At 61.7% G+C, this 23,387-nt stretch overlaps 1 protein-coding gene across 1 annotated transcript in view; it reads right to left on the bottom strand.

The window, feature by feature from the left end:
- The window catches only part of ANO1 (anoctamin 1), a 78,627-nt gene that overhangs the window by 27,910 nt on the left and 27,330 nt on the right, over nucleotides 1–23,387 (bottom strand). Inside the window, exons 9-16 of the mRNA XM_036259687.1 lie at nucleotides 19,940–19,981; nucleotides 14,578–14,642; nucleotides 13,632–13,766; nucleotides 9,848–10,008; nucleotides 4,798–4,880; nucleotides 3,025–3,036; nucleotides 2,429–2,500; nucleotides 226–303 (exon numbers count right to left, since the gene is read on the bottom strand). Coding sequence (XP_036115580.1) covers nucleotides 226–303; nucleotides 2,429–2,500; nucleotides 3,025–3,036; nucleotides 4,798–4,880; nucleotides 9,848–10,008; nucleotides 13,632–13,766; nucleotides 14,578–14,642; nucleotides 19,940–19,981 — 648 coding nt within the window. The remainder of the gene's footprint in view (nucleotides 1–225; nucleotides 304–2,428; nucleotides 2,501–3,024; nucleotides 3,037–4,797; nucleotides 4,881–9,847; nucleotides 10,009–13,631; nucleotides 13,767–14,577; nucleotides 14,643–19,939; nucleotides 19,982–23,387) is intronic.

The raw sequence follows: 23,387 nt of genomic DNA, 5'->3' as shown, positions 1-23,387 counted from the left end.
AAGCAGGGCTCACGAGCGCCCCCCGCCCCCCGGTAGCCATGCAGCGACACCGCCACGCACATCACAGCCCGCCGGGTGCGGCAGGAAGGCGAGGAAGCACGGGTGTGATGTTACAAAACGCAACAAAAGCCAACACAAAAGTCAGAGTTCGCTGAGGAGGACAACGCTAGGACTCTGGTCGTCACGCACAGTCAAGACTCGCAACGCCCCGAAACAGAAAAGTACCAATTTCACCCCTGCCATGGCTGTCTTAACCCTCTGCTTCCATTTGTTTGTTGACTCTTCTGGAATATTCCGGTGCTTCTAAGGGGGGGAGGGAACAAGAGAGCACCTCGGGGTGAGGTGTGACCGAGGCCAGGCTGCCGTCATGCCCTCGAGGTGCTGGCTACCAAGGCTGATCCAGGGAGAGCAGGCAGAGACCCCGTCCTGGAACGCGGGTCAGGGGACGCAGACAAGGTCTCCCACGGCAGGGTCTGTGACGCCCAGCTCACACTGAGCCGGGGTGACTTCTCCAGAGGAGGCCACACCCGGAGTCCTGAGTTGGTGCACCAACGAAGGGTGGACTGTGTTCTTCCTAAACGAACTGGGTGCCACACCGGAGGGGAAGTCAGAGCCATACCGAAGCCGCTGGCCGCCGCTGGCAGGAGGAGAAAGTAAAGGGCGGGGCCCGCCGGAGGCGCACGGACCTGGGGACCTGGCGCGGCCTGTAGAGAGGACCCCACACCTCGTTCTCATGTGACCAACGGTCTCTGGTCAAAGCCAAGAGGTGGAGTGACTGGGCATCTGAGGGGTGCTCCTGGCACCCACCCAGACCCACTGTCTGGGGTTAGTTGAGCCCACAGGCCATAGAGAGCCCCGAAACTCAAACCGGCTATGTCCCAGGCCTCACCGCATGAGCCCGACGAAACAGAGCCGCTGATTTTGAGGCTGAAAATGTCGTGTGGCCCTCGAAGGATGTTACAAATATTCACACGGCCCTGGGCAGAGAAAGGTTCCCCACTCCTGACTTAAGTGGGCGGGGCGTGTGCCTCGAAGCCTCCCTTCGGAAGGACGGCAGGACCTACCCACGCGCACGCTGAGGTGCCGCTGTGAGCCAGGGGTGGACTGTCCCGGGCCACCCCCAAACACATGCTGGGCCGGGGGCACTGCACTGAGCACACAGGGGGTTTCAAAGGCATCAGTACCCATGCCTCTCCCCTTAGGGGGTGACAAGGCCCAGAAGGGGTCAAGGAGCCATTCCAGGCCTCTGCTGTCTGCTCAGGGGGGCCACATGCCCTGGGGTGTCAGATCTTCTGATCTAGCTAACCAAAGACAGGCTCCTGATTTGGCGTGGTGACTCACGCTTTTGTGGTTATTCTCTCTGTACCCCGAGTCCCGCTCTGACTTGAGGGGTGTGTTCACTGAAGCGCACCCTCTTTGTGGCTGCGGGAGGCCTACGCTGGATTTCTGCTGTCATGAAAACGGGCCCAAGACGGGGCTCTGGTGCACCCCCTTTACCCCTAGATGGAATGTTGGTGTGCACGACCCCCAGCCACTTTGAACCAGCAACCTCTGTCCACGGGTCACGATGACCAGGAAGGATAAACCCCCGGGATGGTCCTGACCAGCCCCCGAGGGCGAGAGGACAGAGGGGACAGGGACACTGGAGCTGGATCAAGCGTCCGCCCTGTCCCTTCAGGCACTGAGGTGAATGTTCCCAGCCGCAGTCAGGGGCTGGCAAAGGCCCAGGGTCTCTGTGCTGGTCCAGGCCACGTAGAGGCATCTCCGTTAAAAAACAGCCAAGCACCTCTGGACGCTTGTGAGCATTCAGGCTGCACAAGTAAGACCGCCCACTCAGATGACAGGTTTGGGGAGGAAGAAAGGCATTCATTATGCAAAGACAATGGCCCCGTGAACATCGCAGAACATCCCTTCTCTCTCATCTCCTGTGAGCCAAACAAGGGACTGGCCATTTGCTCAGGGACCCCGGCTGGGCAAACCCTTCCACGTCATCCTTCAACAGACCACGGGAACGTCAGCGACGCTGCGACAAAGCTCCACAGCTGCCTGGTTTCTGATGTTAAAACGGTGGCTGAAGCTGGAGATCATGCTCAGGCTCTACAGCAAATTTGACCAACTACAGCCTACAGCCATTTCCGGCCCCCTGCTTGTTTTTATAAATAAAGTTTTATTGGAACACGGCCAGACTCATTCGTTGACCTGTTGTCTATGGCTGCTTTCAAGCCACAGTGGCAGAACTGAGTAGCTGTGACAGAGGCCTGCAGGGTCTAAACAGTTACCGTCTGGCCCCTATCTGGGTGGAGGTGGGGGGTTGGCTTCCGGTCTACACTGTTCATGAACACAGAGAGCTCGCTGCCCCCTGATCTACACTACTGATGAACACACAATGTTTTACTGCTGAAGAAGCCACCAGCGGTGGCCACCGTACCTCTTTGTTCTTGGATTCTTTCCTAAGGGACTTCTCCAACACTCTAGCTTCATACTCGGCTCTGGGATGGTCCTGTGGGAGAAACCAAGTTGGCCTCGTTAATCGAAAGCCTTACCACGGAGCTTGAGATCCTTACCATGAGCACGCATGCCAAGGCCAAAGTCAGTCCACACATTCACCCTGGGCACCCTCCGGGGCAAGTTCACAGCCGGCTGTTCGTACCACTTGCACGTGCGGCCCGTCCAGGATTTTCCCCCTTGTTGGGAACCCCAGCCCACGGGGAAGGCCCCAGAACCTGGCTCTGTGCCCCGCGGCCCCCTGCTCCCTGCGAACACCCAGGTGTGAACTGGCCCCGAGAACAGCCTATCAGGAGCCGTGGGGTCAGAAGACGAGAGTGTCAGCAAGCGCAGGCAGACGGACGTGCCCGGCTCGGGCCCCAGAGCAGGTCAGCGAAGGGCACTGGAAGGAAGAACGGGGTTAAGAAAGACCGGAAGGTGGGGAGAAGTGGAGACCCCGCCCGCAGTGGAGGGGCAGACAGGCCCTTCTTTCGGGAGACAGGCTAAGGGGAGACAGAGGAGCGACAAAAAGTTCCAAACCTTGACGGCCTCCTGCGGGGAACCGAAACGAGAAACGAAAAAACAAAAACAGAAAGACTCCATTACTTGTGCTGTTTTTTATGAAACAGGCCTCGAAAGACAACCTTCTCTGGAGCCAGGGAGTGGGTGTGGACGTGGGTGTGGACGTGGGCGGGCGAGGCGCTCGGGGTGGGAGACTCCCTGACGGCTGCTTCAGGAGGACCGACTGCTGGCGCTTTTGCAGCTCTAGCGGTTTCGGGGGTTCTCAGGGCAGTGCGGGACTGTCCCGGTCAGCTAAGGGGCACGCGGGCTGACAGGGACACGGGCTCCTTCTGCTCCCACTGCTAACACCTGGGGCTCAGTCTGCGTGGACAGGCTGCCCGTGTGCCTCGGACAACTCAGCCCAAAAGGGTCCCTGGTCAGCTACGGGGACGAAGGGGAGGCTCACCCCGGGAACTTCCTTTAGTCCCCAAGGGCTCCGGTCACCACCCTAAAGTCAAGTGCCCAGGGGGCCGGGTGAAGCGATTATGGGGTCCCTGAGGGGCTGAACGAACAGGACTGGGCCCCTCCCCCCACCTTCCCCAATCACAGGGACATCGGACATTCTAAATCTTCTTCTAAAATAAGACGACTGCTTTCGTTGTACTTGAATCTTCCTAAGTGAAACGAACAAGGGAAGAGCCTGCCCAGGTATCGGGCTGAGCCAGACTCCACCACGAAGGACAGAGCCGGTGGCACGCCCAGCTCAGAGGACAGGGCATCCCTGTTGCTACCAGGTGGACCTGTCCCAGCGCTAGGCCCTCCCTGCCCAAGTGTATTATATCCACTGAGCCACGGGGACCCCTCTGAAGCCCTCTTGAGAACTATTTCACAATCCGTGTTTGAGAAGGGAGGACACAGGCACAGAGAGGTTAGGCAACTTGGCCCAGGTCACACAGCAAGGGCCGTGCTAAGTCAGAATGGCACCCAGGGCAGTGTCGTCACCCTGAGTCCTGTGCCTGGCCCACAGCACAGTGAGCACAGCTTTCCGGGCTCCCTCGGTTTGGCTGCGGAGTGGCCCAGGGACTCGGTGTCAGGAGCAAGCATGTCGTGTGGGGGTACAGCAGGAATGTTAGAAAACGGGGGGGAGGCTTTTCGCATGGCAATGAAAACACACGCGGGCTTTCCCCCTTAAAACATAAGCTCGGGGCTTCATAAAGCCGAGTGGCGGCCAGCGTGGTGGCCAGCGTGGCCACACTGTGGCTCTGCTCTGTGCACCCCGCGGGAATTCTGCCCACTCGGGACGGCAGTGGCCAGGCTTCTCCGAGGAACCCCGGGAGAGGGCTGACCGCCGTCCCAGCGGCCACGGGGTCCTGAGCGGCCTCTCTTGGGAAAGCGAGGGCGCAGGGGTCTGGCTGTCCCTCTGTTAAGCAAGGCTCTGCTCCCACTTCTCAGTCACACCCAATTACTGGCTCCGAGGAGCAGGGCTTTGGCCGCTCTGGGGACTTGGCCTCCTGGGCGGGGGCGACTCCCTCCCAGACCCGCCCGGCTCCCCCCGAGTGGATGAGGTCAGCGTGGCGAGCCTTGGCAAGCAGCCTGACTGCCCTGGTGGGTGGCACGTCCCTGTGAGCGTGGAGAGCGGAAACAGACATCAAACGGTCGCCCTGGCAACCGGGGGTGACTCAGACACCAGGGACGGGAACTGAGAGGCTGGCGGGAGCAGCCTCGGCTGGGCCTCGGGGGGCTGGGCTCCCACGTGAGTCCCCAGGAGGTCAGGGGATGGGGGCGGGGAGGACACAGGGCCACCCCACTCACCTCCTCCTCCTCGAAGCCTGTGAGGTCCCAGCGGTAATTGAGCCGCATCTGCTTCCGCTTCCAGTGCTCCATGAAGGTGGCGGCTGTGGGCAGGGAGGAAGGTGAGAGTCGGGCCAAGGAGCCCCGCGGCGCCGGAGAACCGAGGTGCGTTTTCCGCCTCGGCACCACTTGGTGAGGGAGGGTGACAACGTGCTGGGCCGAGAACTTCACGCGAATCAACCCTTTCAGCCCTCGCCTCCGCCCTGCGGCAGAGACGACCACCTTCCCATTTCACAGATGAGGACACCGAGGCATGTGGAAATCAAGCCCTAGCCAGGTTACTCAGGCAGCCAGGGAGGGGCCGGGCAGGCTGGTCCCAGAGCGCGGGCTCTCGGCCGCCCCGTTCTATCGCTCTGGGGGAGCCCCAGGTCACAGGTGGAGCCCCTGCGGTCAGAAAGCACGAGGGGCGGGCCACTCGCTGGAGCTTCAAGCCCACGCGGGTGGTCTGACTGCCGAGCTGCGCTCCTAGGCGCCACTTCCTGCTTCGTATTCCCAACAGAGCTCACATGCCACCTCCTCCAGGAAGGCCTCTGATCCTCCTACTCAGCATCAGAGAGAAGCCGACTGCACTCGTGGCCTCTCCTGCTCACGTGTCCACGCGGCCCTCCATTACGACCCCTGCCCCACGGCGAGTGGCCCTTCTGGTGTGGGGCAGGGTGGGGCCTTGTTCGCCGGATCCCTGCACACGGCCGGTGCCCGGCGAGGCAGGAGCTCGAGAGCGCTCACCGAATGCGCGAATGGCTTCCACAGGCACATGAGTTGCAACCGGCTGAACCCCAGGAAGGAAACGCAGCAGGGGCCGAGGTCAACGAGGTCAGCAGAGGCTCGGGAAGGTAGACCTCAGGACTCTGGACTTGCCGCGACTCGGGCCTACCCAGAGTGCTGTCGCACACACTACTAATCTTATTCCCAGGAATCACGGGAGGCAGGTCCGTTCTTTCTCCCCTTTTCGGAGGCAGAAACGGAGGCTCGGAGGAATTAAATGGCCCGATCAGGGGGTGTCAGGATGGCGTCAAATCACAGAACGAGGACAGGCCTCCCCGGGTTCACCTGCTGCACACTGAACGCACAGAAAACGGACCTCGTGGCCAGTCTGTCCATCTTCCTCCATGGTTTCTCCGTGTGGGCCTGAGGCCCGAGGTATCAGGATCTCCAGGGAGCTTGTTACAATACAGATTCCGGGGCCCCACGGGCTGTGCTCGGAACCAGCTGCACAGAAGCACCGACCTGCCGTCGCCTGTCCTTCCTGCCACCCGCCCCTACCCGTCGGATGAGATAGCTGTCTCGGCTCCCCCCCCCAGGCGCGTCCATCCCCCGCCCTGCGGCCCTGTCTTGACCCGTCCACACTGTCTTCTGCCTGGGCCTGCCTCCAGTTCCCCTGACTGCATGTCTCCTCTGCTGTGGACACCCTCTGCTGAGCACCCTCCCCTGGACACGGCCGTGGTGACCATGGCGTGACCTTGCAGGTTTCACCACCTGCCCTTGGCTTGGCCTTCTAGTCTCAGAGGCCAGAGGCGAGGCCCTGACCCATCTGGGTGCTTCAGCTGCGCACAGACCGGCCCCAACTCCTTGGTCAGGTCCGAGCTCCCAGGGGCCAGGGTCTTGTCTCCCAAACCTCTGGGCTCGGTGCAGCAGGGCTCAATCAGTCAGACGCCATCAGGGCAGGGGCCACACCCACAAGAGGTCAGGAACAGTGGCTCAGCCAGACGTGTGCTCCTCGAACATCCATCCTCTGGGAGGGGAGGTCCCAGAGAGCTCCCCCTGCCTGTCAGCGCACTGAGTACAGGACTCGGGCACAGAGACCTCAGCTCTTCACTGTCCCACTGAGTCGACAGGCGCCCTCATTCACTCTCCAGACTCCTGTTAGCTCAAGAGGCCGCCACTGGGCTTTGAATTCCAGCAGGAAATCACCGTGTAGCTCTCCCCATGTCCCCACGTGGTTTAGGGTGACTCAGCCTGGTCACCTGTCCACGCCACTCAGACCCTGGGGAAAGGGTTTCTCTTCTTTTTTTTATTCCCCCTATTGATTTTTAGATAGAGTTGGAAGGGAGAGACAGAGAGAGTGACACCGATGTGAGAGAGACACATCGACCCTGGTCTCCTGCACGACCACATCCGGAGCCAGGGATCGAACCTGCAACCCAGGTAGGTGCCCTTGACTGGGAATCGGTCCCCGGGCCGACGCTCTAACCACTGAGCCAAACTAGCCGGGGAAGGGCCTTCCATCGTACCTCTGACATTTCATGAAAGCTGGGCCCATCTTTCTCCGGCTCCGTGCAGCCGGGCCTGAACCAAACAAGTTCCTCTGTTCTGCACAAAACCGGCCCGTGGTTTAAACCCACGACCAGGATCCCACAGCACGCCTACATGGGGTCACAGCTACTGTGTGTGACACCGTATTTAAGGCTCTGAAATGTCATCCATTCCAGGCGGCAGGAGCTGAGGTCCTGGGAGGGACTGTCTGCCCCTGGGGAAGACACCCCCTCCGTGGAGTAGAAGCGAGATCAAAACAGCGGCTGGAGGCCACTCCTCCGGGGACACAGCCCCGTGCCCTCCAGCAGTGACAGGTTTGAGGCCGCTCGGTCACTGCGCGAGCAGAAGTCTCGGGGGGCGGGTGAACAGCTGGGGGACGGAGAAAGAAAGGACATGGGGGGTAGCAAAACACCAGTGGGAAGTGACCCGAGAGCAACGAATAAATATTGAGCACCGGGTTAGAAAACCAGCAACGCGAGATCTCGGCGAATCACACGTGACAGGCCTGTGAAAGGCCGGGGACGGAGGGACCGTCCCCCTCCCGCCACCCTGCGCAGGGGCGGTCACAGGGCTCCTGCACCTCTCAGCCCAGCAGGCTCCTTCCTGTCGCTTCGCTCTTGAGTCCTGACAACCTCCTTTCCCTAAAGGAAGTGCTTCATGGGCGCGGTTGGGCTTTGGAGTGATTCCCCCCGCGGGAATGTTAGACGGAACCTGCACTGGACCGTGTGACACGCCGGTGCACCTGTCTCCCGGGGGGGACACGGAGCTGGAGGGGTGTGGGGCAGACAGAACAGATTTGCCTCTTTCCCTCCTGGGGCGGTGGGGGTGGAACCATCGGTTTTTCTCCCAAGGACGGGCTATTGGTAAGGCCAAGACCTCTGAGGGTATGAAGCAGCACAGTGTTGCACATAGTAGGTGCTCAATAAACAAGCGTGACGTGAGCAAGCCGGCTGCATGGAATGGGCTGCACCGGGTTGAATGAATTTAGCCCCTGTGGTGCTGGCCAAGCAGCATGACGGCCTGGGTGCCTCTCACCACCCGCTCTGGGAGGGCACAGGACAGGGACCGGAGCACCTTGGATGGAGAGGTGTGACCAGGGCACGGATCTGTCATGTCTGTTATGCATCTGTCAGCAGTGTGGTCTTGGGCAAGTCGCTTCACCTCTCTGGGCGTCAGTGTCCTCAGAACACCCACAGAGCCTCCCTCTGCTGTGCCCTGTTGTGGGGTCACCGAGATGAGCTGTGCAGAGCCGCAGCCAGGGCCTGGCGTACAGTCCCCAGCCCTGGCTCTGAAGGGGAGGCAGGGCGGCACGGATGAGGAAGCTAGTCCGGCATGAGCGCGAGGTGGTCCCGCCAGAAACAGCCAGGCAGGGGTAGGGTGAGCGACGCCAGCAGAGGGAGCGAGTGCAGGACCATTCGGGGCTGGGGAGCGGACACGGGGTCCTGTCTTGTTCTCCCTCTTATTAGTGTCGTCAGCTGGGGAAAAGCGGCCCTAGTGGCCCGTCTGAGGGTGATGCAGACATCACTTCTTGCGGCCGCTGGGGAATGAATGGGCCACCACCCGTGAGACCCTTAGCGCGGCGCCTGGCACAGAGCGGCCCTGCTCACTGAAGCCCGTGTTCCTTCCTGCAGATGAAGTGACAGGATTCGCCGAGGGCCCCGCGCGTGAGAGGAGAGGGCAGATTTGGGCTCTCACTTCCTAGGGTCTGGGCTGCTGTCACATTTTCAAAAGGGAAACGCTCTCACGGAACCGACGCAGCAGCCCCAGGCCATCCCGGCCAGCTCCGGGCACCGCCCGGAGAACGTCACAGCGACGCGTTCGAGGTTCCCCACACCCAATGAGCTGGGTACTAGCACTGTGGCCGCTGTGCAAACGGGGACCTGGGGCCCGGAGAGCACAAACAACCCGCCCGAGGTCCCGAAGCTGGCAGGTGACAGCTGGGAACAAAACGTGCGTCTGGCCCAGGAACGGCACCTCCTGGTCCACGACCCACCCAGCGAGTTACCCAGCTGGCCCGGCCACCACGCGGGCGGCCTGTGCGGGCAGAACTCCTGCTGGGGGTGCACCTGGCAGGCGGGCAACCAGGACGCCCCAGCTCAGAGGACGGAGTGGGCAGGGAGCTGACCAGTGCCGAGGCCTTGAGGGGCCCGGCAGGCTGGGGATGAGGAGCAGAGGCTGGTGGGGTGGTTCTCGATGGACGCAGCACCCAGAGCGGTGGTGGGGGGTGGGCAGGAGCATAGTGCCGGGAAATTGGGGCTTGGTTCCCAGACCTGACATTTCAATCCTCACCTTGGCCACTCGAGTTCAGTGACCCCAGGCAACCCAGGGGCCGCGCAGGGGCCTCGGCTTCCTTACCTGTACAAGGGCACACGGAGCCCACAGGGGAGCCGCGAGGATCTAACGAGACGGGCCGGCTCCGGTCAGGGAGGAACGCAGGGCCCGCGCCCTCCCTGTCCGAAAGCAGCTGCCTCCCCGGGCCAGCAGACCCTGGGCCCAGGAAAGAGGTCTTGTTTTTAAGAGCAAAGCACCCTCCTAGGCTTTTCACAAGGGGCTCCCGGCTGGGTCACAGTAGCTTGTCTGCATCTGTGACGCAGCGGAGACGGTGGGAATTGCAGATGAAGCGGGGAGTTCTTTCTGCGACTCCCCTCCGTGTTCATCCCTGGCACCTGCTGCCTGTGGATGGTCCCAAGGAGGAAACAAGGCCCCCCACCGCCCCGTCGCCGCTGCCCCAACAGCCTGGGGGCAGGCACTGGCTTACCCCAGAGGGCCATGAAGATGGAGAAGAAGACTGTGGCCGGGTTGTCGAAGAGGTGGCTGGCCCGGGCTGTGGCGCACGCCGAGCTCATCTTCCAGTAGCTGCAGGTCTTGTCACACAGCGGGCACATGGTAATGTTGTATCTCTGGTCACACATCTCCATGCTGGGAGACAGGGGGCTGCTGAGCGTCCCGGCAGGGGTGTGCGGGGACCCACCAGCCCACGAGGACCAGATGCCAGGCTGGGGATTGGCAAGAGACCCTCGGTCCCCACACGGTGGACACAGGTAAGGCACGCCAGCCAGCTTCCGCTGGTGCCGGGTCCCTCCTCTCCATCCCGGCCAGCATCAGAGATGGGCCACACGGGCCGTCACACAGGGCCCACACTCAGAAGAGCCCCACGCGAGTGTCATGCTTGGCTGTTCCTACCTTAAAATTCGTAGTGATCCTTTTTTTTTTTTTTTGCCCTGGCTGGTTTGGCTCAGCGGTTAGAGCGTCAGCCCGCTGACCCGAGAGTCCCGGGTTCGGTTCCCGCTAAGGGCACGTACCTCGGTTGTAGTTGGTCCCCGGCCCCGGTTGGGGTTGTGCGGGTGGCAGCCACTCGATGTGTCTCTCTCACATCGATGTTTCTTTTCCTCCCTCTCTCCCTCCTGCTCTATCTGAAGGCAAATGCAAAAATGTCCTCGGGTGAGGATAAAAAAAAGTCCTTAGTGATTTCTGAACCTTGGTCCTGCAACGTCTGTAGCCCGCCCTAGACCTGCTGTGTGGCCCGAGAGGGGCACGTGGGTGCTCGGCCCGGAGGGGATCTGCAGGCGGCAGCACCCACAGCCTCGGCGGGAGTCACCTCTAAGAGAAGGCGAGGGCCTCCGGCCTCCCTCGAATCACTGCGTCCTGTCAAGCTTGTGCTGATGGCAGCCGCCACCGGGTCTTTGCATGAGAGGACACGGAAAGGGAATTGGGTGAAGCTATGAGAACGCCACACCTTCCCGAGTCTCAATCTGTCCTTGTGGGGACACTGCGGGGTCGGGGGGCGCACGTCCACAGCTGCCTGGGTGTGGGGGGAGACCCACCCCCGGGCTCGCTCAGGAAACATGGTGCCTGGACAGGGTGCGGGTCCTGTCCAGCACAGGCTTTTGTTCTGCTGAGCAGACGTCTGAGGCTAGAGCTGAGCCGCAGCAGGGGGACGGGGGAGGGGAGCCGCCTGAACCCCGTGGCCTCCCTGCCTGGCCTGACACCCAGGCCCTCTCCTGCTAATACTGAAAAACACCCCTGTTTAAAGGCCCTCAGCTGCGCGAGCAGCAGCCTGCACAGAGCCCCACCTGCCCTGGAAGGGCTTTGGGGACCTACAGCCCCATCGTCACAGGTGAGGAAACAAGCCCAGAGAGGGGAAGCCCCCTGCTCAAGCCGCCCAGCAAAGTGGGAATGGAGCCCCCGGCTCTGCACCCACAAAGCCCGCACCCTGGAGCTCATCTGCTGCCCCGAGGCCACAGGAGGACTCCCCGCTGAGACCAGAGGGCCTGGCGGGCCCGCTGTGCCCCCCGCCAGCTCCCGGAACCTTCTGGAAGATGAGGGAGGAGCCAGAACAAGGCCCCGCAGCTCTGGCCGGCCTGACCTCCACCCCCGTGGCTTGGACAAGGTTCAGAGCCGGCAGTGACCCGGCAGGAAGGCTCGCTCTCCGGGAGAGGCCAGGGTGGTCTGCTTTTTGTTTCTGATTTCTGGCGCATGACTCGATGCGCCCCATCCCGGCAGGCCCGTGGCCGACGGTGCCGGGTGAACGTCCGCTGAAGGGCTCTGTGGGCCGCTCCTCCCTGCACGGTGGGCATGGCCCAGTTCTGTCTTTTCAGCCGCGCACCGAAAGCCTATTCGCACACTGTGCCCGTGACACAGGGGCCCAGCTCGGCGTTGGCACAGGAGAGGGAGAGATGGAGGGTGGCCAGGGCTGCTGGATGGGAGCCCCTGGGGGACTGTGGTGTGTGCGGGGGAGGGGCAGGCACGGATCGGTGTGCCCTCGGGCAGGCTCCTCGAGCTCCTTGGGCCTCAGTTTCCCCACCTGCAGCAGGGATGCTGACAGTGAAGTGTGGCCGGGCTGTCAGGAGGATCAAACAGAGCGCGCGGCGCCCGGAACCGTGGTGGCGTGCCGGCGCCACACCCCGTCTCGGAACGGCAGGCCCTGGGCGGCCGCGGCGGCTGGGAAAGGAGGCCCAGGAGCCACTGTGAGGGGTCCAGCTCTGCCCTCCCCGAGTTCCGGTCTTCTGGGGGCCTCTCCCGGGAGGCCCAGGGCCCGCGTGTCCGCCTGCGGTGAGCCCCTGGCTGCCACGGCCCTCCTCCCTGGCAGCGCTGATGCCAGCCAGCCAGAAAGCCTTTTCTGCCCCCTTTAAACCTCCGCCTCTCCCTTCACCACCTTCCGCCAAAATAAAGACAAGGAATGAGATCGCTTGTTCTTTGGAGGGGGTGGAGGGGCGGATCAGACTCCCTGGGGAACACCTCCCCCCCCCCCGCAAGTTGTGAGCAGTGACCAAGGGCCAATAGGCCCCATGGTCCCCAGCAAGTGGGCCGGCCTAGGGGATCACAGGGCCCTGGCTGGGGAACGCAGGTCTGCGGGGGTACAGCCTCAGCTACTCTGCACCCCCTCTAGGGCAAAGGAAGGTGAAGTCCTTGGCGGCCTCCTGGGGGGCCCACCTTCCACTGCGATGGCCCTCGGCCTTCGGAGTTAAATCCCCACCACATCCAGGCCACTTTGATCTCCACCACAGTCACGCCCTAGCTCAGTGACCTCGCGTCATCTTAGCCAACAAAGGGACACGCTTTCTCCCGCTGGTGCCCAAAATAGCCCCGGAGGGGACATAAGCCAGATTCCTTCAGCGTGAGGTTCTGGGTGGGTGGAATAGTTCGGGTATGAAGACATTATCGACACCGGGTTCACAGCCTCTCCGCGCCGCGGGTCCTCGCGGGCCCGTCTCCTCGCCAGGTGAACGCTCCCTCTACGGAGCGGAACGCCGGGCGCGTTTCCAAGCCACAGCTCGGCGTCCGAGACACGGGGCTGAGTTGTCGGAAATGTAACCGAGCTGAGCTCAGGCCTTTTCCAGAGCCTGGGAGCTCCCAGGAGGCAAGGCCCGCGGGCATCCACCTTGTAAACACGGGTCTGCCCGTGGCCGTGGCCTGTGGTCCTCGCCCTCCACGTTCTCTCTGGGTCGGTGTTGGCAGGTGTGGGGAACAACTAGAAAGGACGGGACACGTCTATGCACTGGGACAGTGTCCTCCCAGCTCCTGTGATTTGACTCACGTTCTGCCTGTCATTCTGGGAGACTCGCCCCTGCCCCCGAACAAGGCTGCTGTCTCGAGTCTCGGCCCTCTTCCCAGAGCCCCCTTGGTGGACGGCAGGAGCGGGGCTCTGCGTTCAGAAGCCTGGGCTGCTGGTCCTGCCAACTTCCCGGGGCCCCAGGGGTCAGAGCCGAGAGCCGGGCAGGCGAGTCCCCTGCCCCGAGGCCTCTGAATGGCATCGGTCTCATTTCCTAACCTCACCAGGAGGCGGTGACTTTTCCCGGCATATAATTACCGAAAACTAAAAGGGGAAAATACTTCAGAGGAAGAAAAGGAGCTTGGTGTATGTTTTCTGTCTGCTTTTGAAAATCAAACGTCTCCTAGGGCGTCCGTGCCCGGAAAGGGTGCCCCGTCTTCGGATGGCACCAGAGCGCCTTGCACTGGGCCCCGCCGGCAGGCCCCGTCGGACCGAGCGGGAGCGGGAGGGCCGCAGGGATGTGGTGGGTTCCAGGACAGGCCCTGCCTACCTGGGGATGTTCTCGTTCACCGTGGCGCATCCGTAGAGGAAAACGATGATCCCCACCACGGAGGCGGGGATGAGCATCTGGGTGTACACGCCCAGCCAGGCGAAGTACAGGCCGATCTTCTCCCCAAAGTACTTCCTGCAGTGGGGGGTACAGCCAAAGGAGACAAGCTTACTTTCACCTGCACCAGGGGACGCGCCCGGTCCCCTCCCCTCCCCCTGCAAGGTACAGTTCAACCTGGGGCCACGGGTCCTCTGGACCAAGAAGTAGAGAGGGGGTGGGGCTCTGAGCTCAGGTTTGGGGTGCTCTCTGCTTCTCCTATGTCCTCCCCCTCTCCAGTGTACCCCGGGACGGTGGTTTGTGACGCGTATGCTGGTGGACGAGGTGGTGGCCCTGGCAGGCTGCCAGCTCCCTTCCAAGTCCGATTCGGCTGAGAGCTGGACCTTACTCTGGCCTGGAGGCACCAAGGAACCCACCGCTCCGCCCAGTAAGCGTCTCTGACACCGCGACGGGTCTAAATGTATGTCCACGGGCTGAGCTCTGGCCTGCAGGTCCCCAGAGGACACACATCGCTTCATCTGGTCCATCCCCCTTCCTGCCCCCGGGACAGGACAAACCATGAGGCCGCTTTCCCTGCCTCTCAACACCCCAGCGATGCAAGAACCCGGCCGGTCGCCCGGCTGAGTCCAGCCAGGCTGCGAATTCAGGAGGAGACGCTGAGCACGATGCCCGAGCCCATCCTCCAGCGAGTTCGAATAAACGGCTCACACGGAGGCTGCCGCGCGGCCGGAGACCTGGGCTCTCCCTCTGCACAAGCCCTTCCCGTTCACACAGGTTCCCAGGGGCTAAGAGTCAGTGCAGTCGGAACACGCGGGGACATTTATCCGACTGAATCCAGCCCGGGACTTCCCTGCCACAGCGGCTGCCCGTGAGCCAGGCTGCGTCTTACCTGACCAGGTCGATGGGCTGGTACTTGTAGAAGACACCGTAGCTGGCCCACTCTTCGTACAGGAGCTGCGAGGGAAACCGCGGGGCGGGGCTGGTGAGCGGTGATGCTCCCAGGTCCCTCCCCAGAGCACAGGGCCCATGTGCTCAGCTCCTGGTTGCATCACTCATCCATTCAGCAAACCCTCCCGGGGCCAGGTACCCCGGCTCTCAGAGGTGAGCTCAGCAGATGCAGCCCTGAGCCCCTGACGTTCTGGTGGGGGAGGTGGGCGCGGGGAACACTGGGTCGCAGCTTTCAGCTCGGCGAGGGTCCCCAAGAACCTGCCCTGGGTGGGAGCTGAGCTGGTGCTGAGGGAGAGCGATGGGGCGGGGAGCCCCCTGGGCAAGAAGGAGCCCACGTTTTCGGGTGAAGGTGGGTCGGGGAAGACGCTGCTGGCACCACCGTGGGATCCGCACACCTTCCCGACTTGATCTGGATCTAAAACGACCTGACACTGTAAGGCTTTTCCATTTAGGGTTCCCGGTCGTCCCTGTCACACACGGAGACATTGTTACAAAGGACAGAATCCACCAGGCTTTGGAGCAAAGAGATACAAGTGGCAAGATTTTTACAAATCATCTCATGGGATGCAAAGAGCTCCGCGTTCATTTCCTGAGGTGAGCTGTCTGATTAACACACTTAGTAAAATAAATTAAGTCTACGTGCCCCCCTCCCCCGCCGGCTTTGGGCAGGGACAGCGAGGAGAGCAACACAGGGGGCCTTGTATGGACACGCACAGGGGGTCCGAGGGAGGACGCCGTGTCGGGGCTGCTGGGGATAAGAACGAGCACCCAGGCACCTGGGTCATCAGGGCTTTTACCAGCCTCGACTCAGAGCCCAAGGCCACCCCCAGGCTGGAGGGGAGCTGGGGCCCGCCTGGGGGCTTCGTGCCTTGGCTACCTGTCTGCTGGGCAGGAGGCAGGCATGGGGGTACCCGTGAGGACTCATCAGGGTCCCCTGGTCTCTTCTGTACGCTGCAGCTTGCCTTGTGTCCTTTGTTATGCTCTTAATATTTAAATTTAATAAAACATATTGGGGGGTCTCCTATCCTCAGATTTGCCTGTGGCCCAATGAAAACATGCCCCATGTCATAGCATCACCCCGAACACTCTATGCTACGGGCTGAATCGTGTCCTCCCCAAATTTCTGTTGGAGCCCTAACCCCCAATGTATTTGGAGATGAGGGCCTTGGGGAATAATTAAGATTAAAGGAGGTCATGAGAGTGGGGTTTTGGTGTCCCCCTAAGAAGGGACACCAGGGCGACCTTTCTCCAGGCACGCACAGGAGGGCAAGCCAGGAGGCGAGCCCTCCCCAGAACCCCGCCCTGCCGGCACCCGGATCCGGGGCTCCCAGCCTCTAGAATTGTGGGAGCAATTGTCCGGGGGCTAAGTCCCATCCATGCGGCTCTGTGACCGCTGCTGAGCTGATACCCTCCCCCCACCGACTCTACATTTCTAGGTACGAATGCATGTTCAAGTAAGAGGCTTGCTGGGCGGGTCCAGCCCCCCCAGACCAGGGGGTCGGGGGTCCCTGGCGATGGCCAGTTTCTGCGTTTCCTTGGGCGCCCCCTGCGGCTCTGAGAGCCGCTTAGGAAAGCACTGTGCCAGCCATGTCCACGCACACCCCGCCAAGCAGGGAGGCAAATGACGCAGGCCGCAAGGCGCAGCGTTCATAAATCCGAAGTGAGCCTTGCTGTCAGAAGCCTGGGTTCTGCCTGCTCTGATCTCGAGAGGGGTTGCTGCCTTCGGGTCTCCCGTCCTGTGAGGGGTACAAACAGGCCGTCTTCGGCAGGGTTCCGAGTTCTGACAGGCGATCGGCCAGGCTGCCGGAGCCCAGCCTTTGCAGCTTCGGGTGGGGACCAGGACACCTCCCCCGCGGCGCTCCTGTGCTGGGATGTTGGCTCTGCTCAGTGTGGAGCCGTCCCGGGCGGACCCTAACCACCGGGTCCTGTGTGGGCAAGCCGGGTCTGACCCTCTCCTCCGAGCCCTGGTGGGCATCCAGGGCTCTGCTCTCTGACACTCGCCGCCTCCTTTACAGTAAAGGGCTCTGTCCTCCCCGAGGGGCACAGAATGAACCTCGAGGGGCTCCTGCGTGTGAAGAAGCCAGGAAAGGGAGGCCGGGCTCCTTGTCTCCCTGCACCCGGTTACGGGGAAAGCGATGAAAAGCCCCGTTTTGCCCTGTAGACAGCAGTGCGGACGAGACCACACGGCATCTCTGGGAAGACAAAAGGGCCCTCACTGCCCGGCCTTCCTCCTCTTGGCTGATTCATACCAGACAGGCCGGGAAGTGCATGGGGGTGGGCAGAGGTCCCGGGAGGGAGAAGGAAGACACGGGGGAGAAGCCACGAGAGCCTCCCGAAGGTGTGGCTGTGACTCGCTGGTTACCGTGTTCCCCAACCTGCTCAGGGGGCCTGGCCCCCAGCAGGGCAGCCACCATCTGCTGGCAGCTCTGACACATGGGGCACACCTGGCTTTCTGCCTAAGCCGCTGTACCTTGGTGGAATTTCCTTCCTGCTAAGGAGAGAGCATCCATCACCCTGTAGCTGCCAGGGTGCAGAGATCGGGCTCAAGATTCCCCTGTTGCTGTTGGCAGGCTCCGAGGTGCACCCCAGCCTCATGAGCAGGGTGGGAGGTGCCGGGGCCGGAGGTGGGGAGCTGCTGGTGCCAGTCACAGTGACCTGGAGCCTCCCGGCACCCAGACCTTGGAGGGAGCTCAGCTCAACCTGCTAACATTCCTCCTGCCCAGACCTCCTGCCTGGGCCCACACACCGGGCAGGGACCAGCTCTTAACGACCATGTGTGTACGTGCCCCTTGCCACACCCCCCATATAGAGGCCCCAGGAAGACCAGGTTTGTCTGGTCTGTGTCATCCCCACACCTTGGCATAACAGGTTTCCAGTAAGTAACTAACTGCTGGATGGTTGAATGAATGAATGAATGACCAAGGGAGGGAGGGAGGGAGGATGGGTCAGGGCCCTGTGGCTCTCAGTCCCGCCCAGGATCCATATCTGAAGAAGGTGACGGGGCTCGGGGGCGCCAGGCCCTCACAACTATGGCTGCACCTGCCTCGTGCGTGTGCCCCTACTCCTCCAGCTCAGCCCAGGAAAATGGCCTTGGCCGGCCTGTGTCCCCTTTCGGTCCCATCCCTGGGGTGACTCCTGCCACTGACACAGTGCCACAGATTTCGTCACTGGAAAGGCAGAACACTCAGAACCAGGTCCCTTAGAGTAGAGTCATCATGGGAGAATGAGAAGTTCTCTAGGGTTTTGCAATAGGGCACAGATACCTGTCTGGGCATCTTCCGTCCCTCCCTGTTTTCCTTTATTCCATCCACCTATCCATCCAAACTTCTATCCATTCGTCCATCCATTATCCATCCACCCACCCATCCATCTATCCGTCCATCATCCATCCATCCGTCCCTCCATCCATCCACCTATCCATCCGTCCATTCATCTGTCTGTCCGTCCATCCATCCATCCATCCATCCATCTATCCATCCATCCACCTATCCATCCATCCATCCATCTTTCCATCCATCCATCCATCCATCCACCCATCCATCCATCCACCCACCCGTCCATCCGTCCATCCATCATCCATCCATCCATCCGTCCCTCCATCCATCCACCTATCCATCTGTCCATTCATCTGTCCGTCCGTCCATCTATCCATCCATCCGTCCATCCGTCCATCCACCCACCTATCCATCCGTCCATTCATCTGTCCATCCATCCATCCATCCATCCATCCATCCATCCATCCGTCCACCCGTCCGTCCATCCATCCATCCATCCATCCATCCATTTGTCCATCCACCCATCCATTTGTCCGTCCGTCCATCCGTCCATCCGTCTGTCCGTCCATCCACCCACCCACCCATGTCATACTCCATGACTGTCCATGGGCCAGGCCTTGTGTCATTGCTGGGACACAGAATTAGAAGGGGATGGGAGGAGGGTGGGCAGCCTCTCAGGCAGACAGAATAGGTGGGCCTGGCTGACTGGAGCTGTGTGCTGGGCTTGGCATGCAACAGTGTTCAGTCAATAGATCCTGAAAAAGTAACCGAATGAGACAGTCTTGGCACTGATGTGACCACTGTCCCAGGAGTCTTCGGATTAGCAAGGTGGCCATTGTGGCTGCGGCATGGGGTGGGGGGGGACCAGGGTGGAAGGGCCTATGACCTGGAGGATGGAACTGGGCCAGAAGGGGCTGCTGGTGCCAAAGGGGTGCAGGGGGTGGGGGCTGGCCTCAGAGCTGAGGTTGGCCAGGCCGGCCTGCGGAGGGATGGGGGAGCTCTGCGAGTCATGGGGTCTCAGACGAATGCCAGATGTTCTACTAAAAATAACCAAATATGTCATTTTGAGCTAACTCAGATAGCATCTTCAGCGGGATTCCTGGACGGGCAAGTTGTATCAAGCACCAGAGGTTTAGAAACACATGTGGGGGGCTGGAGGGGATGGGACGGAGGACATTCCGGGCCCAGAGGTTCCCGGCGCCTGTGATCTGGGACAAGGCCACCATTGTGAGGTTCTCAGGGAACATCTCCACCCACCACCTTGGAAGGACCCGCTCTTGGGGGTGAGGGGCAGGACTGCGGGGCTGAGAGGGACAAGGGCCCAGGGAGGCTGCTCCCGAGGGGAGGGAGGTCTGAGCTTGTCTGAGAACTGACGGGGCGACCTGAATCGAGGAGCAAGGCTGCTCTCTGTGCCGGAGCGTGGAGGGGGGAGCAGACGGCTGTGGTGGGACCATGTGCGTGCTGGGAGGTGGGGGCAGGGCAGAGCTTCTGGAGAGCCTGGGCGGCTGGGAGCAGGAACACCCACTGAGGAGTCAAAGTCACCTGGTGTTTCCCAAAGTGCGTCCCACGAACACCAGCTCAACAACTTGTCCATTAGGAGGGGTTCCAGGGCAAGTAAGTTTGAGAAACACTGGGTCGACCACCACCCAGCAAGTTCCCCCAGGGTGCTGCTGGGCCGTGGCTCTCGGCAGCTGGCCGCAGCGGTTCCCAAACTCATTTGCCCGGGAGCAGGGCAGGGTTAGGCCGCATTCTCAGCAGAGATGGCGGGGCCGATCATCCCGGGTAACACACAGGTTTACCGGGCCAGGTGCGGGCCACCTCGGAGGAGCATAGACTTCACACGTTCGCAATAACCTGCCACCTGCGTTTCGGAGAATCAGACGGAGCAAGACGAGCCGAGCGCACGGAGTTCACCGCCGTTCTCCCCCACGTGGGCGCAGAAGCCCTGTCACTGCAGATGCCCATGGTGCGGCCGCCCTGACCCTCCCGACCCCGCCGGAGCCCCTCGCCCCCTCTGCGTCCACTTACTTTTCTGTCGTTGAACTCCACGTTCTCACCTTCGTAGTCTCCCTGTTGGAAAGGGGAAAGGGTTAGTTTCATTATCCAAGGGAGCTCGGGAGTAGCTCCCGTTCCCGACATTCCCAAACAAACCCCACAAACATTCACTCACACAGTGAAGGTCGTCCTAGGAGCAGGAGGTGGGCCAGACCTCCCTCCCTCACACAAAGTGCTCTGGGTGTCCCCCGTGCCCTCCACCCACCCAGAGGCCAAGTCCAAGAAAGGACCACGGTCAGGTCCTTGGAAGTGGCTTCTGGGGCTGGAGAGAGGTATCAATAGGGTGAACACATGTTCCTCTCTGCAGGACGGTCCCAGTGTGCTGTCCCCAGTGCCCCGTCCAGGTGGTGTGCCTGCCCCTCTCCAGCGTCCCAGGAGGGACGATCAACGATGTGGTCACTGCACACAGAGATCGGTGGGCCGAAACCTCCCATTTCAGAGGTGGAAACATTAAGGCTCATCGACCCTCCTGAGGACAGGAGGCTGAATTCCATCAGACCTGGGACTTGGATCCCATCTCCAAGTCCAATGGAAGAGCAGAATCTAAAAGTCAAAAGTCGAGTCCCATGTACTGGAGATGTCTCCTGTGCCTGAGCAGGAGCCACGAGAGGGGGGTTCAGTCAGGGCCCGGCGGGCCTGGCCCTGAGGAATTCGGGGCAGAAAAAGCTCCGAGGCCTCTTGGGTGTCTGCTCACTGCCCGCTCCACCCACCAGCTCCTTCCACGACCCCAGCAGCCCCCAGCCCCCTCCAGGCGGGGAGGACCTGACCACCCGGCCAGCAGCCCAGGCCCTGGTCTTCGAACAGAGGTGCTCCGAGAGCTACAGAACCACTTTCACCCAGAGTCTCCGGGGACCCCACCCTTCCTGTCGTTCTCGTGGCTGAGACAGCCAGGGGGTACCACAGCATCTCGTCTATCCGGAGGTCAGGGAGCTGGCGACCCCAAGGCGGGTGGAGGCCAACCAGGAAGGAAGCCCCCAAGCTGCCGAGCGGCCCGCTGAAATGTCCACGCCCGTTCTCCGTGGCTGGCGCGCCGCGCAGCCGCCCGCGGGCTCGCTCAGGGTGCACGCCCTCTCGGCAGGCGGTCTCCGGCTGGCACCGGCTCCCCACGCCTCGCCGACAGGTGTTCTCGGTGAGGGGGCGATGGGCGGACGTGGTCAGCCAGGCACTGGGGGGCGGGGGGCTGGGGGCCGAGCACGGAGGGCAGCAAGCAGGGGGACGGCTCAGTGGTGAGTGAGGCGGAGGACTCAGAGCTGGGCAGCGGTTACAACCGGCGCCACAGGGGTTTTTAACTCGTGCCGTGCCCGAGTGTTCAGTCGGGGCACCGGCCCCTCGTCCCTCAGACTGTCAGATTAAAAGATGGCAACGGCCAACACAATAGCCATCCTGTGTGAATGCATCGACACGAGGCCTGTTTCCTGTGGGCCACAGGCTTCAGGAAGGACTGTGTGGCCCTGAGGGTGAGGCGGCCGCCCCGAGAGCCTGTGCTGACTGGAGGCGGGTGCGTCTGAGCACGGGGTGCCCTGGGCCCGCTCAGAGCCATGTCTGGGCACCCGCCTGGGGACTGCAGGCGGCGGCTGTCCGGCAGCTGCATGGAAAGTCACGGATGTAAAATTCCGTGTTCCCGTAAGACGCCTCGAGTCCATAATCTGGCTGGAAAGAACCCTGAAGTGGAGTCAAAGGAGCTGGGCTCCGAGCTCCGCTCCTTCTTGGCTGCCGGTCTCAGCAACGCTAGCCTCAGTTTCCCCATCTGTAAAGTGGGAACAATTTGCTTAAACTGCAGACAGACTCGACTGCTGGACAAATGTGGCAGTGACGACGGAGAAGAGGGGGACTTGTGGTCTCCAAGGAAGGACAGGGCGGTGGTCATGCTAGGGGACGGTGGTGTAGCCCAGGGTCAGAGGGTGGCTTCTGGCCCTAGAGTCCCCCAGGGTCTGTGTGATCCCTGGCAAGTTACTAACCCTCTCTGAGTCTCCTTTTCTACACTGAATGAAACAAGGTAGAGCTCCTACTAAATATAGTTCTTTGCTCACAGTAGGTGCTCAGGAAAGGTGATTTCTCCCCTTTCAAAACAGGCAGGGGCTGAAACCTTTCAGCTTTGGGCAGGGTCGTCGGTGGGAAGGCCACGCAGGTGGTGGGCCGGGGTGGACAGGACGCATTCCGGGTGCCAGGGACTGAACACTGAGCGAGCCCGAGCTGCACAGCCGACCACCGGCTGCTGGTGCACAGTGGGTGGGCGAGCGAGGCCCCAGGGCCCCTGGCTGCATGGGAGGAGCCAGGAATGATGGCCGGGACCTGCGGGGCTCTGAGCCCCGCTCTCCAAACGTTCATTCAGCAACAGTGGATGAACTGCCTCCCCCAGGCCACCTGACTCGATCAGCCTACATCGACACCACGCTTACTGAGCACCCACCAGGGGCCAGCGCGCGGCTCTCCTGAGATACAGGCGCAGTGAGTGGTGGCGTCCTGGTGGGACAGGGAGCATCGGAAGCCCGAGGAGGGAGGGAGAGGTCACCGGTGCTGGGGAGGGCGGGGCAAAGAAGGCTTGGACCATGGGAGGGTTCGCCTGCCCTGGGAGGGCGGGGCGTTGTCCACAAAGAGGAGGCAAGAAGGGCATCCAAGGCAGAAGGAACAGCTTGCACGAAGGCACAAAGGCGGGAAAGCCAGGCGACATCAAGTCCCTACAGTGAGTGACCAGGGGACGGGCAGGTCAGTGAGGTCAGTGTTCCGGGGAAGGCCCTCCGCTGTGTCCAGTCCACTGCGGCTGAAACCCGTTTCGTTTCTGCCTCCCTGACCCCCACGGTGGCCCTGGCAATGGGACAGGGCGGGCATCACAACACGCAGGTGGGGACACAGGCTCAGAGAGGGGCAGGGGCTCTTCCCACGGAAGACAGCAGAGGCGTGTGGTCAGGACTAGAGCCTGGGTCCCTGGCCCCCCAGGCCCACCTTCCTCTCCTGCTCCTTGGCTCCCAGACTTCGCAGTGACGCACATTTGGAAAGTTCGAGATCCTCTGTCCGGGATTCCCACACTGCTCAGGGCCCATGGCCCATCCCCAGGGCCCCGCTGAACTCCAGCCCCCGTTCCCATAGAGACAATGCGAAGGAATCATCTCGCTCTCTCCGCCCTGAGCCAAGACCACGCCGGTCGTGGCCACGGGCTATATTTGTCCGGGGGATCCCAGTGGGATTTGGAGATTCAGCTCAGGAAGCTGGCCACGTGCTCTGCAGAGAGAGACCCCTGCAGAGGCCTGGTCACTCCGCCAGAGCCTGGCAGGGCAGGCGGGGTGGGCATGCCGAGCTGGGGAAGGCATTTCTCGGACCAGCTGGCCGCGAGGAACGCCGGGGCAGACCGCCTGCCACCAAGGTTTGTGGTGGCTCTACAAGAAGTGACAGGCTGTGGCTCCTCCGTCCCCACTCGGGGAAC

Source organism: Molossus molossus, unplaced genomic scaffold (assembly GCF_014108415.1).
Source record: "Molossus molossus isolate mMolMol1 unplaced genomic scaffold, mMolMol1.p scaffold_m16_p_13, whole genome shotgun sequence".
Classification (NCBI taxonomy): domain Eukaryota; kingdom Metazoa; phylum Chordata; class Mammalia; order Chiroptera; family Molossidae; genus Molossus; species Molossus molossus.
This window is presented reverse-complemented; position numbering and strand designations above follow the sequence as displayed.